Source organism: Ochotona princeps, chromosome 4 (assembly GCF_030435755.1).
Source record: "Ochotona princeps isolate mOchPri1 chromosome 4, mOchPri1.hap1, whole genome shotgun sequence".
In the NCBI taxonomy this organism is placed as follows: domain Eukaryota; kingdom Metazoa; phylum Chordata; class Mammalia; order Lagomorpha; family Ochotonidae; genus Ochotona; species Ochotona princeps.
Genome location: NC_080835.1, coordinates 69,576,734 through 69,591,200, shown reverse-complemented (window position 1 = coordinate 69,591,200; position 14,467 = coordinate 69,576,734). Strand labels below are relative to the sequence as shown.

At 41.5% G+C, this 14,467-nt stretch overlaps 1 protein-coding gene across 1 annotated transcript in view; it reads right to left on the bottom strand.

Annotated features, from left to right (window-relative positions):
• Window positions 1–1,628: 1,628 nt before the first annotated feature.
• HEPHL1 (hephaestin like 1) overlaps window positions 1,629–14,467 on the bottom strand; it is an 84,691-nt gene continuing 71,852 nt past the window's right edge. Inside the window, exons 14-20 of the mRNA XM_004585173.4 lie at window positions 13,060–13,200; window positions 9,173–9,279; window positions 7,519–7,741; window positions 6,176–6,315; window positions 4,165–4,327; window positions 3,634–3,705; window positions 1,629–3,538 (exon numbers count right to left, since the gene is read on the bottom strand). Coding sequence (XP_004585230.2) covers window positions 3,336–3,538; window positions 3,634–3,705; window positions 4,165–4,327; window positions 6,176–6,315; window positions 7,519–7,741; window positions 9,173–9,279; window positions 13,060–13,200 — 1,049 coding nt within the window. The 3' untranslated portion in view covers window positions 1,629–3,335. The remainder of the gene's footprint in view (window positions 3,539–3,633; window positions 3,706–4,164; window positions 4,328–6,175; window positions 6,316–7,518; window positions 7,742–9,172; window positions 9,280–13,059; window positions 13,201–14,467) is intronic.

Below are 14,467 nucleotides of genomic sequence, written 5' to 3'. Positions count from 1 at the left end.
ATGGAACTCCATCCAGGTTTCCCATGAGGCTAGGAGCATGGAACTCCATCCAGGTTTCCCATGAGGGTGCAGGGGCCCCAAAACTTGAGCTATCTAATGGCTTTTTACAGGCCATTAGCAGCTAAGTGGAGCAGCTAGGACTTAGCACCCATATGCGATGCTGGTGATGCAGGCAGTGGCTTAGCCCGCTATGCCACAACCCCAGTCCCAAGAATTTGGATGCTATTAAATTGAAATGAAAAGGCAGAGACTTCTTTACTGAGGAAGTGATATGATTTGGAAGAACACTGGGACTGTGTGGGCAGCTTGGAGAGTGACAGCAAAGAGGGGACCACAGTAATGATCTTGCTTAAACAAGACCTAAGAATCTGAAGCCCAGTTCTACTGCCACAGTTCAGAAACTGAAATCAGTTTAAGGTGCTGGCAAGGCTAACTTCCTCGAGAAGAAAATGCATCTTCTTGCCTTTTCCATCTTCTAGAACTGCATTCCATGAGTTCCCTTCTTGCATCTCCAAAGTCAGCAGCCTGGCATCTTCCTTCAGCAGCTACATTGGCTTCTCCCATAGTTAAATCTCTCTCTGCAGCAATTCTACAGCATTACTGGCGATTCCTGTTAGTGCCGAACTGGAGAGTCCAGAGTTAGCCTCTAGTCCCTAAATCCTTTAATGTCTCTTTTGCCATATAACATTCATAACTTTGAGGCCTGGGGTATAGAATGATTGGGTACATTACACAGTCTGCTACAAATAGTAAGAAAGAGATAAGGCCCCAGTTTTGAGTTCTGGAGCATGCTAACATTTGTCACACGTAGGACAAGGGCAAGAGAGGCTGAAGGAACAGCAGTGCACAAAGAAGGAAGGTGGGCAGGAAGCCAGACTGCAGAGCCGGGGGCTAGAGGAGTGCAAAGAGAAGGAGTTGGCATGGCTACTGAGAGGTTGAGTAAAGAGGGAGGGGGCGGAGGGGAACACTGGGAAGTTCATCCTGATTGGTGTTCTTGACAACAGCAAACTGGGTTGCAAGGGATAGACACGCTGAATTGCAAGCCATTGGAATACTGAGTAAAGTATGGGCTGACGTGGTTCAGGCAGTAGACAGCTCTTCACCGTCTGTCACCAATGGAAGGGACCCTGGGTTAGAGGATATGCTAGAGGAACACAGACAGCCTACCAGTTTCTGTGTTTATGGCTGACACTGAAATGGTGCAGAAGGTGCAAAACAATGATAACTGGGAGAATGAAGTCCTTTAAAAAGTAAGCAGGATGAGGTTCAAAGCCAAGTGGAGAACCTGGATATGCTAGGAGAAAGGATACCTCCCCCGTAGTAAGGACAGGAGAAGGTGTGCATCAATTAGGGTAGAGTTGACTTTCTCACGATATGCCAAAAATGAAGAACTGTGTAATGGCTGTGGAGAAAATGAGGACAAAATGTTATTTGTTGGAAGAGTATTTTACCTCACTTCCTCTAGAAACTAAAACTAGCATGGTCTTAGTGGCTAAATACATGCATTTAAAAGATAATTCTCGTACAACGACCCCTTCATGTTTACTGATAAGCAATTTTGAGTGAAAAAAAAAGCAAACAGCCATCTGATAATATGTGAAACTTTATTAAAAAGAGAAATGGTGCAAACTACCTTATTTTCATTTTCATTAAAAAAATAAACTAAAAAGGAAAAAAACCTTACAACTAAACCATGTTGTCTTACTAAAGATGAGTAATAAATAAGACATGTATCAGATTCATTGTTATGTAATTACACAGTCTACACATGTATGAAAACTGTAGAGTGTGGACTACACAATCACATTGCCAGTGGTTAACACGCTGAGATTCAAAATCCTTTGGATACCCTGATTGATATGGCAGTCAAGCAGACCATGAACTGAACTGTTAGTATTTGCATTCTGTTCTAAATAAGAGGATAGCTTCTATCAAATTACCCATTTTCCCTCACCCAGATGAAGAGCTGAGAAAGTGTGAAAGGTCCCTCCACCAGAGTACTTATTAGGTCCTACTCATCCACCTGGACATTCAAATGACCTACAGCTAAGGCAGGTGCACTAACATCATTCATCTGACATTAGCATCCCATCTTACCCTGAGCTAAGAGCAATTTCTCTGCCTAGTGTAAACAATGTTGGTTTCATCTATCTTACACCTAAAGTCTAGGCTTGCCTATAGAGAGTGTGGATTCTCATAAAAGGTTGAAATTTGTTGTTCAGTATTTGATTTTTGTATTGCAAAAGCTGATTTAATGATTTCAGAAGTGCCAGCGAGACTCCATTTCTGGCATTTTCTTGCCTTTGTTGTCTCCTCCCCCAAGGGGCTTTTAAAGAGAGGGTCTGGAATCTATCATTGAGACATACCCTCTCTACCAGCCCAGTCAGCTGCTTTGATGAATTCCTCCTGCGGTTTCTCACTGATTAGGTTGGTGTTGTGCCAAAGAATGGAGACTTGGAAAGAATTAAACTCAAGATCAAGCTCAGGCTCACTGCTGTTTTCCTCCCTTGGGAGAGCTGCACACTCACCTGCCCGAGGGGCTGTCTGACCCAGGGTCAGACATCAACTGAAATGGAAATACAGATTCTGCGGTTGGTTTTGGAGAAAACAAACCTTGCCATGAAATCACACTATGAAAACATATAACATGAAGAGAGTTGTAAACATTGAAGTATTTCTACGGGTTTGCATAGGAACAGCAGCAATTTGCTTCTTAATGCTTGTAACAGTGCCTTTGTGACAGTGAACAGGCTATTTCTATAGAGGAGAAAAGGCCGGAAGAGCTGGATAAAGCCTCAAGAAACTTCATTTGGTACACTTCTGTCAGTGACTTCTAACTAAGACATTTACATGAAGACTTTAGAGAGTGATTTTTTTCCCCAGTACAACTAAAGGAAGCATCTCACATAACAGGATTGTGCCGTTGCGGTGAGGTGCTGAAGCACTAAAACTCTAGAAGTTGTGCACTTAGAGATCTTGATAATCAGCTGAGGGAGCATTGTGTGTAAGCAGTATGAAAGATGGCATATATAAAATGTCTTTCAGAGCATCTCCTACTTCAACAAATTTGTTTAGAGAACAGACTAAGCATTGGCTTTTTTCAGTCAGTCCCACACATTCTCCTTTTCTTGTATACCTGAGGACTATTCACAGCCCATTTGAAAATAAATAAATAAAAGCAGGTTAGTTTGAATGATGTTCCAGAAGATCAGAAACCTGACCCCAGGATATGCTGTCAGACTTTCTTGGTGAAAAAGCCTTGGTCCAGTGTTTCTTTGCTGGCTGCTCTTCAGCTAGGGATCCTCCCGGCTTCCTGCCTAGCAAGACCAGATGTTTCACAGAGCATCAGTGGGGAGTGCACAAGTCTGTACTTCCTGGTAAGCCACCTGACTCCTCACGGAGCGGAGTCGGAGGAAGAGAGCCACAGTGGCTATCAGGAGGAAGAGTCCTATGATGAAAAGGATAACCAAGGCTGCCTTGGCTCCTCTCGGACCCAGATTCCTGCCGAAGAAATACAGCATCCCCGTGCCAGGTTGTTCTGTGGAAGAGAGTGAGATGTCAGGTACATGCCTTTCCCTGAAGAATCAAATAGAGATACATTGACACGCACAATGTGAAAGAGACCATCATTACCATTGGGAGACACTGTGTCTGCATGCGGTGCTCCTCCCGAGGGAGACTTGGTAGAGTAAGGAACCCTGTTATCTGAACAAAGAAGACAGACTGATTTTTTTTTAATAAACTTCAAAGGGAGATTCTTTCCCTGATATGAGTCGTTTCACTTCTCCAGTAAGCACTTTGCCTCACTAGCATCTGCCAGTCTTTCTTGGAAACTTACCTAGGTTCATTCTTGTGCACCTGCTTTCTCTTCCCACCCACCTTTCCAGTTTCTGCTCATCCACTGGGAACCATGTTGCGCGTCACAGCCTCTGTTACTTTGGCTCTCATTTCTGAACGTTCAACTATTCCCTCCTGTTACTGCCACTGACTCCTCCGTTGTAGCACATAACATACTCTATTATGGTCACATATTTACGTATCTGTTTCTCTTACTTGACACTGAGTTTCTAGAGGGCTGTGTCTGGGTTTTTCTTAAGTCTCTTGTTTTCAGTGTCTAAAGGAAGCTTGATGCCATCATCTAATGTCACTGATAGACAACAGTACCTATGTTTCGGAGGACGGTGTAGGTTGTCTCCATGCCAGCATGGATGTGGTCAGACACATGACAATGGAGCAGCCATGTCCCTGGGTGATCCGCAAAGAGTTCAATGGTTTGGAAGGTCCCAGGAAAGAGATCATACACATCTTCTCGGTAAGATTTATCTATCTGCAAAAATTAAACCGCATGATAGCAAGAGGAATGCAATTCAAACGCTTATACTTAATGAGACAAGCAAGACAGTAACTGCTTCAAATTGTATGATTTCCATAAGACATTTCAGAAAAAGCTAAGAGACAGAGGCCAAATCAGTGGTTGCCAGGTGTTGACCATAGGAAAGTGGTTGATATCAGAGTGACAAGGGAAAAATTGGGGGTGGGGAGGTGATGGAAGTGTTGTATAGTTTCATTAATGTTATTTGCATCACTGTATATATTTATCAGAATTGTACAAGAAGTAGGATAAGCCTAATGTAATACAAATTATTTGGGCACCTGAATATTTAATATTTAGTATCTAAACTTAAATATACACTTACAATTTAAGTGTAATTTGTGAATTTTTATTTACCAGTTTTTAAAATATGTGTTGCAAAAGCCAACTTGTCAAAAATAGCATAACCATGTAATCTGAAATTGTCATATGTTGTCCTAAATGATTTTAAAATATAAAAATGGGAGAATATATCAGATATTTTATTAAAACCACTATTTATCCCTGCTTAGTTAGAAAAAAAACAATTCTGGTTTCCTCCACAAATTAAATATTGCCACTATTTTCTATTCCACTTTCTTGTGATCAGCACTAAGAATTTGAGACAGCAGACTAGTTCAACTTACAAAGAGAAGGCCTATGTCAACCCTGTGCTTCCTGACAGAGAAACTGAATCAGAGCTGGACTATCTGACCCTTTCTTGACTGAATGTAGACTTGGTGGCCTTGTGGAAAAAACAAATCAATCCTTCAAAGAATATTTTTATTAACATCTAGAGAATTAAGCATTCTATACATTTTCTAAGGAATGTTAATTGCTTACTATCAGGAATATGTATATACAATGCATTGTTCTTAATTTTTTTGTTACGTTCTGAGTTTCAAAAATCTAAGTAAGCCCCCTTGTAAATATATATTTTAATAAAGATCTTTTTAAAAAGATTTTTTATTGGAAAACCAGAACAGAGAGGAGGAAAGACAGAGAGGAAGATCTTCCATCTGCCGAGTCACACCCCAAGTGGCCACAACACATGGAGCTGAGCCAATCCAAAGCTGGGAGCCCAAAGCCCCTTCAGGGTCTCCTATGCAGGTGCAGGGTCCCAAGGCTTTGGGCCGTCCTCCACTGCTTTCCCAGACCACAAGCATGGAGCTTGATGGGAAGCAGGTTGCCAGGATAAGAACTGGTGCCCATATGGGATTCCAGCATGTGCAAGGTGTGGACTTTAGCCACTAGGCCACTGTGCCAGGCCTGACTAGTTGGACTTTATCCATAGAGTCTGATTCAGCATGTCTGGGTGGAGTTTATAATCTGTTCTACAAACAGGTGATTCTGCATACCGCCAGCACCACCCACGTGGTACAACTTGAAAGCAGAGAGTACAAGGTGGGTAACATTTGGTCCAGCCTAGTTTGCTAGAGCAAAAGTCAAGATAAAGTATGGGGTCCCAAGTCGGAATTCAAAATATCTCCTTTACTGGAAAGGGCTGTTCTGCCAGCTAATCAGAAAAGAAAAAAAATAATAAAATGAGAAAAGGACAATTGCCAAGGTGGTGGTCAGAATCACGCTGTAACTGGGGAGAAAACTCTTATCTCTTATTTAGATTCTTACCATCTTAACAACAGATGCAAACATATACATCTTAACAAATATAAAAAAGGGTATAGTACATTACTCTGGTCCATCCTGTAATACACAGCACCATCATGTTTCACAAACATTATTGCCATGTAATATTTCCTGTTAGAAAGACAATCAATCTGTTAGTTCAAAAAGTCTTCTCCAACATGTTTTCCGCATACTCACCTTGAAGAGAAAGCTCTCGGCATGATAATGGATGGTGTGGATGTCCACTTCACTTCCTATGCCTAACAAATACCAGTTTGTCATTGTGTCTTCATTCATTATGAGGCCATGAAGATTCCCAAAAATCTTCCCATTAATGGCTAATAGGGTGAAAAGAAGTTGCTTGTTAGTGAGAAGACACGCTCACTACTTCATTTGGTTTTAGAATGGGCTCAAGATCTTTAGATCATCAATATGTGTATCTGCCCTCACTTGTGCCTATCAATATTCCTAACATTTTAGGCCCAGAATACATGTAACTATGAAATCTTTCTGCAAAGACAGCCAGAAAAGTGAAATTGTGATTTAGCAACATTTGGAATAACAGTGTGTGCCTGTTTATTCAGTATAATCTCTTTAGGAAATGGATCACAGGCTCATGGGTGAGTAGACACAGACATTCTAGAGAGGAGTTGATTGAAGAACAAAGAATTAACATTATGTAAATCAAAACTGAATTAATTAGAAGGTATTGTGCTAATATTTTGCTAGCTTTCAGTTTAGTTCAATTTTGAAAAGCATGAAATTACACAGGGTGAACCAAGTGTTAGCAATGGCAAGAGCAAGCTGAATTTCCATACTGTGATTCTGACCCCTCCACTATTTTATTAACTTTTCATCCTACGTATCACGACACGTCTGAATGAGTGATATTCATTAGAAATGGAGAGCGAAGGGGAAAGTTTCAGGAGAAAGTAACAAGACTGGGAAGCACCGAAGTAGCCAAATCAGACGTCATGCTACTCTATTCTTATCCCTAATGGCAACTGTTTTTGTGACCTTGAGAAAAGGCTGTCTTTTTGCATGGTTTGGGGCAAAAGTAGAATTTGGTGAGAATGGATGGATGTGTCAATTTGAGCACATTACTCCAAATCGCCTGAAATTACATAGAGTTAAATAATGCAGATCCACTGAAACAGAAATTTGGAGCCAGACTTTCATGTTCCAGGCACAACTGAACCAGACCCTTGAATGTGATCAAGCAAAAGTTATGTTGCATTCTTACATAAATATACCAATGGGTGTAGATCTATTTTTAAAGAATTATTTCCCAGTATTAAAGTGTACATTGTAGCATTCAGAGATAGTTGCTCCCTAAAAAGTTTGCTCAAGATCTTACTGACTTTCTGCCATCAAGCCAATCAAGCTGAGTCACTCTGAAAGAAAGCTCTAGAACACATTGTGCAGTCTGGGTACCCCTGAGAAGGAGGAAAGGCTCAGAGAAGGCAGATGCAAGCCTTCTGCCATTATAGGAATTTCTCCAAACTAATCTTAACAACGGTCTCTGTAAATTCCTAATGTACCATGCATTTTGTTGCTCTCCTCAAAATCTTCACTGCGCTTAAAGTCTCGTGGATCTTTGTTGAGATATTTCTTAATATTGTCATCCAGGTACCAGGATTCATTCTCATCTACCACCAAAAACAAGAGTGCAAACTCGTAGTCGACATCACTCCTTCTTCCCTTTTCATTCAGCACTCCCTCTCGACAGGTAATTAGAGGACCCATCAAACCACTGTACGTATCCTGAAAGAAAAATGCACTGAATTAGAAGGCCACTAAACAATTTCACCATATGCCACCCTCCACCACTCTATTGCAGGCTCCTAATTCTGCATACTCTACTAGAACTCAGTTCCTCTCTGCAGTCAGACTCACTTTATCTTTCACTCATTTCGTTGACCACTGTCTGATTAATCTTGTCACCTCCAGATCTGGAACTCTTCAGAGACTTTCTGTGGTCTACAAAATAAACTTCAAATCATGGATAGGTCCTAAGTCCCTCTATGTGGCCCCCAGTGCCCTTTCTGGATTAGCTTTCCCCGTTGCTTCCCTACCTGATACTCAAGTGGGACTCTCCATGCTTCTCTCAAACACACCTTCTAGTTCCCTGTCTTCAGCTTTGCTAATGATATTCTCTCTCCCCAGACCCTTTTTTCAAAACCTCTGTTGGCACCTTCCATAACCTACTGCTCCTATAGAGCTCACCAAGTTCAGAGTTGCATTATAGTTATAAGTGGGGACATGCGCTATTTTCCCCCAGAGCAATATAAATTTCTTCAAGGCAAGACTGTTTGCATCCTTACTAGTATTTCGTTATTTGCATATAAGAAACACTCAAAGAAGTATTTACCAGAATGCATGAATGAATAAACAAGCAAATATGAGTCTCCCACAATTCTAATATGTTTACTTTTTCAGGAGTCTTGCATATTTGTCTCCAAAAGTCTAGCTTGTCCAGTACTGAAGGATATCAATACAAGTCATATAGTGTCTGAAAGGACAATTAAGAGAATCTTCTACTTTTCCAGACTGGACATGCTGACATATTATATAGGATATGACTTTAGTTTGGACTTTGACTTATGACATACAATAAAAAACAGTAGTTGTTTTACGTATACAGATCTGACTCAGTATAGAATCTTTGCCTTTATAAAATAGCATATTCATCATTTTAATAGTCTTACATTTTCAGTTACTGTTAACAATATGCTTTCTTTCCTTGGGCCCTGGTAGCAATAGTAATAAATTTAAAATTAATAGATTCTACATATTCAGCACCATCAATAATTAATTGTAAGATACTTTCACTTTATGGTTTTATCCTTACTTATCTTCTTTTGCTCCATACTCTGTAAGTTCTAAATCTGGTAATTTAAACATTCATTTGTCTTTATCTGCCAGCCTTCAAATCAAGGATCAACAAACTGTGTGTCTGTGTATGTGCATGTGTAAAGCACAAGATACTTTTACTTTGTGGCCACACCTTCGATTTTACAATTACTTAACTATTTCACTCCACCATAAACAATACTAATGAGTGGGCATGACTGGATTTGGCCAGGAGTCTATACCTGGAGTCCCTTTCACATATACAACCCGAGTTGCGGTGACATACTTAGTCAACTTACAGTCAGATTACGTTAAGCATTTTGGTTGCTCTCTCAGCTTTACCTTCACAAAGTTTACTGTTGAATAGTAAACCCATGGGATACAATTGGGATCAGAGGGTCCTGGACCAGATCTTTTAGGGACATTCCATCTGTAAGTTTTTATTTCTCCTGAAATAAATAAGAAATGGAAAAAATTTACTAGTGTTAGATTGGCTCTGTATAATGGACATGGCAAAATACATTCAATATTTATACATTTTGGCCAATATTTGTTGCTATAAAGAGTCATCTGCTGGTTAGAAGATCTCTTTTTAAGCATGCATTTTGATTTCTATGATCTTAAAATGAAATTTTATCATCTCAGACTCAAACCTTCCCTCTAGTTTGCCTGTTTTCATTTGGCAACAACTTTGTTTTCAGGGAATAAGACATATTCTATGCCTAACTGTTTTTCCTATTCAAATTTTGTGTCACCTGTCTGAGGCCTATCTTGGAATACACTTTAAGCATCAAGAGCCTTGGCCTCTTATAGTTGTATCACCAAGGAATTCTAAGCTTTCACTGCACAGGCCTCACTCCAATCAAATAAAACTGGAGTACTGGGGTTGGGGACTCAGGCAGTACTATTCATTTTTTTTTAATTTATTTATTTTATTACAAAGTCAGATATACAGAGAGGAGGAGAGACAGAGAGGAAGATCTCCCATCCGATGATTCACTCCCCAAGTGAGCCGCAATGGGCCGGTGCTGCGCTGATCCGAAGCCGGGAACCAGGAACCTCTTCCGGGTCTCCCACACAGGTGCAGTGTCCCAATGCATTGGGCCGTCCTCAACTGCTTTCCCAGGCCATAAGCAGGGAGCTGGATGCAAAATGGAGCTGCCGGGATTAGAACCTGCACCCATATGGGATCCCGGGGCTTTCAAGGCGAGGACTTTAGCTGCTAGGCCACTGTGCCGGGCCCAGTATTTTTTTTTTTTTTTTTGAGAGCTTTTCAAGTGAGTACGTCAGAACCAGATATAATCAGAGAGAGATCTAGTTCTAATCTCAAACCTATGCCTTTCCATTTAGCAACATTTGCCAAGCTATTATTCTTCATTGATGTTTAGTTTCCTTACATATAAAGTGATCTGGTCATCCTAGTTTCCTGATTGTTGTAAGGATTATATGAAACAATAAAAAGGTGCCTAGTAACTAAACTACTGTTTAAGACGCCTACATTCTGCATCAGAGAGCCTGGACTCTGAATAAGCATGATTCCATTAAAATAGAAAACTCAAAAGAAGAAGAGGACAAGTCACACATTTAAACAAAAGATTTGTAAAGAACACCGTTGATGCAGGCCTATTATCCAAAATGAACCAAGGATTCTCAAAAATCAACAAGAAAACAATATGATTTTGAAATAGACCTAAATAGAAATCTAAGTAGACCTAAACAGACACCTCACCAAAGAAGATGCGCAGATGGCAAGTGAGTATAGAGGTCAGGTCAGCATCACATGTTGTTAGGGAAATGAATATTAAAATACTGATGTCATACCATTGTACATAAAAATCCAAAATATAGAAAATGCCAAATATCTCCTCCTTCTTGGGTTATCACTCCCACGAGGGCATGAAAACTAGGACAGGGGCTGGGGTGGCTAGACAGAGAGGCGCTCAACAACATCCATGAGGGCTGGATAGTGGAGCTGGTTAGATAGAACTAAGCTTCAATACCCACCAACATGTACGAGAGCCAAATGGGATGTGGGACAGACTGGACTAGTCTGCCACACATATTGGCAAACCAGGGTAGGGGGCAGGCCTGGTGGGGGTTATTGTGGGTCGCTCCTACTAGACTGCAGCTCCCACTGGCTTATGTGAGGGCTTATATGTGTGCTGGGCAGAACCAGGCTGAACTGCAACACCCACTGGTTCCAGTGGAAGACAGTGCTGGAAACAGAACCAACCCAGCAATTGCAATCACCAGCTGATCAGGGCTATGGACTGTGCCGGGCCCTGTGCTTGCTAGTACATACAAGAATCTTGTATGGGAACACCTCAAAGTTTCTTTGGGGATCTCCCCAATCAAAATGCCAGATTCAGAACCCTAACCATGAAAAGACAGAGGACAGAACAAGTCAATCAACCACCTCAGCCATATCTTGGCAGCAAAATACTGGACAAACGGAGACTCTGTGATAGACTGTGTCAAGCAGTGGATTCTTCAACGACCTCATCATGCTTGGAGTGGCGAGATTGGCAGCAATTCATAACTGGTGAACTCTCAAACTCACTTGAGCAAGACCCTAGGAGTATGCCCCACATCAGGGACCTGGGGCGGGTGGGAAATTAGGTAGGGCTTCTCACTTAACCTCAGATACATGAGGAAACAATGTGGAAATAATAGTCTTACCCACTTTCCTGTAGCCCTTGAACCTTTTTACCCTAATTAACTAAATAAAGATTGTCAAAAATATAATAAAAATAGAAAGTGCCAAATACAGAAATATGGAGCAGCAAGACTTTCATTGTTGATGAGAATGCAAAGTGATACAACCACTTTGGAACACAGTTTGGAAGTTTCTCACAAAATTTTTCATATTCTTTTTTTTTAAGATTTTTTTAAATTGGAGAGAGGAGGAGAGACAGAGAGGAAGATCTTCTGTCTGCTGATTCACTCCCCAAGTGGCCCCAATGGTCGGTGCTAAGTCAATCTAAAGCCATGAGCTAGGAGCTTCTTCTGGGTCTGCCACATGGGTTCAGGGTCCCAAGGCTTTGGACCATCCTCAACTGCTTTCCCAGGACATAGGCAGGGAGCTGAATGGGAAGCAGGGCTGCCAAGACACGAACCGGCACCCTTATGGGATCCCGGTATGTGCAAGGTATGGACTTTAGCCGCTAGGCTACTGCGCTGGGCCCAATTATTCATATTCTTACCGTGTGACCTAGCAATTATGTTCCTCAGTATTTACCCAAAGGAGCTGCTGAGTGTATCTATACAATACCCACACATGATTATTTATAGTAGGTTTCTTCATAATTACCAAAACTTAGAAAAAACAAGATGTTCTGCAGCCAAATACATGGTACAAATGGACAAACACAACAGAATATTATTTAATGAGAAAAAGAAATGAGCTGTTGGGCCATGAAAATATGTATTATTTAGCAAAGAAATCAACCTAAAAAGGCCAAGGGAAGGTGTTTAGCCTAGCAGTTAAGTCACTGGCTAAGACAGCTGCATTCTAGAGCCTGGTTTGGATCTCTGGACCCAGCTTCTGAGTCCAGATTCCTATTAATACAGATCCTGGGAGGGAACTGTGATGACTCGAGCAATAGGTTTCCTAGCACTCACATGGGAGACGTGTACTGAGTTCCTGGCTCCCAGCTTTGCCCTGGCCCAGCCCTGACCCAGCCCTGGCCAGCACAGGCCCAGCCCTGGCCCAGCCCTGGCCAGCACAGGCGGCCGGAAGTACCATTTCTCTGTCTCGTCCTCTCTCTCACCCACCCTCTCTCCTTCCACTTCCCTGCTTCACTTGTCTTTTTCTCCTTCTCTTTCATCTTTGCCCTCACCCTGTCTGCCAAGTAAATAACTAAAAATTGCTAAAATCCTTAAAAAGTTTACATAGTATATAATTCAAGCTTGATGGCATTCTGAGAAAAGCAAAATCATGGAGACAGCATGAAGATCAGTGGTTTCCCAGAAGAGAATGGAAAGAAAAATACATTGGCAAACCTGAGAATTTTTAGACAATGAAACTAACTCGGAGATACTGAAATTGTAGGTACATGTCACTGTATATTTGCCACAACCCGTACAGTGACACAGCAGTGAATCCTGTGACTGGGTGATTGCTGAAACACACTGACTTAAAGATAAGCTCTCAAAGACTCCTCAGAGATGAGAAGAGCCATGAAGCTAGTACCTACATCAGGACAGTGCAGATCTGTAGTGTCACTTACCTGGCTGTGTGACAGGCACCTGAAGTCGCTTCCCACTGTCCATGTCCTCTACACCCTGGGCTGAGATGGAGTAGGGCCGGCTGGCCTTGTTCTTAAATATGATCAGGATGGAGTCGCCCACCTCAGCGTGAATCATTGGGCCTGAAGGCAAACAATCCTGTGTGCATTATCATTGCTCTTTCCAACACCGATGCAATTTAAATGCAGTTATTTAACAAAGCAAAACAGAAAAATTAACTTCTTCCTTAGATTATTTTTCCTTTCAAGGACAGTATTGTTTTGAATTACATGCTATGTAGTGTTTGATGGTGGGACCAACCTAGATTTCAAGAATGTCTCTGTCACTTACAAGGGGGGTCTTGGTTAACTCATATCATCTTTCTCAAAAGTGAGATCACTAACACTTTTCTCATAGCGTTATAATAAAGCTTAAAGAAGATCATGTGTGTTAAGTGGCTATTTTAGTACTTTGAAACAAAGTACTAAATAAATGCTTAACTTGTTAAGATGGTTCAGAAATAATTGCAGAGAAAGCCATAGCCACATGATATGGTATTGTAGTTATAATCCCCATGTATATGATCTTGGATAAACCTGAAATTGCTCATCATTTGGCAAATAGAAGGAGGAGGGGGATCCAGTGAAGCAACATGTACAAAGTCAGGGAGAAATAAAAGCATACATTGATTTATGATCTAGACAATGATTTCACCAAGGCATGTCTGCAACTCTTTCTCAACAGACAGTCCTGGAGCAGACCCGCCCTCTTAGATCGTCACATCTGCACATTTCCATTGGAAGCAGGCTGCCTTGGTGCCAGCGGAAATGAGCTCCAAGCCAACTGGGGAGAGCCAGTGTCAACATGCCCATGGGATGTTGCCTGGCAGGTCTGAGCCTCTCCTCTTGCAGCGCTCATGACACGTACACCCCACATGGATGGAGCTTTGTGTTCCCAACGGCTCCTTGGGGCTTGCTTCATGTTCATCAGGATCTCAACTTTGGAAGCACCTCAGACCTGACTCCTGTGCTTTTCTCTTGGGCATCCACAGAGAGTCACTCACAGTCAGTGGTCTGGCCTCATCTGTCTATTCATTCCTGATATAAGCCATGGTTCTAATAGCTTTTCTGAAGATTCCACTTGAAGGCATAAATAAAATTAAAATTTGCTAGGCTATTACTCTCTTCAGAAAAAACCAATTAGCATGAATTAGGAAGTGTCTGAAAATAACCAAAGCCAGGAAACTTCAAGAGTAAATTCTAATATAGTTACAAATTAAAATCATTATTTAGAAACTCATTACCATGGCAATTGTACGTGCCTTGTGGACTGGTGATCAGGAGCAAGCACTTTCTGATTTGCAGCGCAACAGGCCACTGGGAACAGATATGTGCCAAGAGGTGCCTGCCC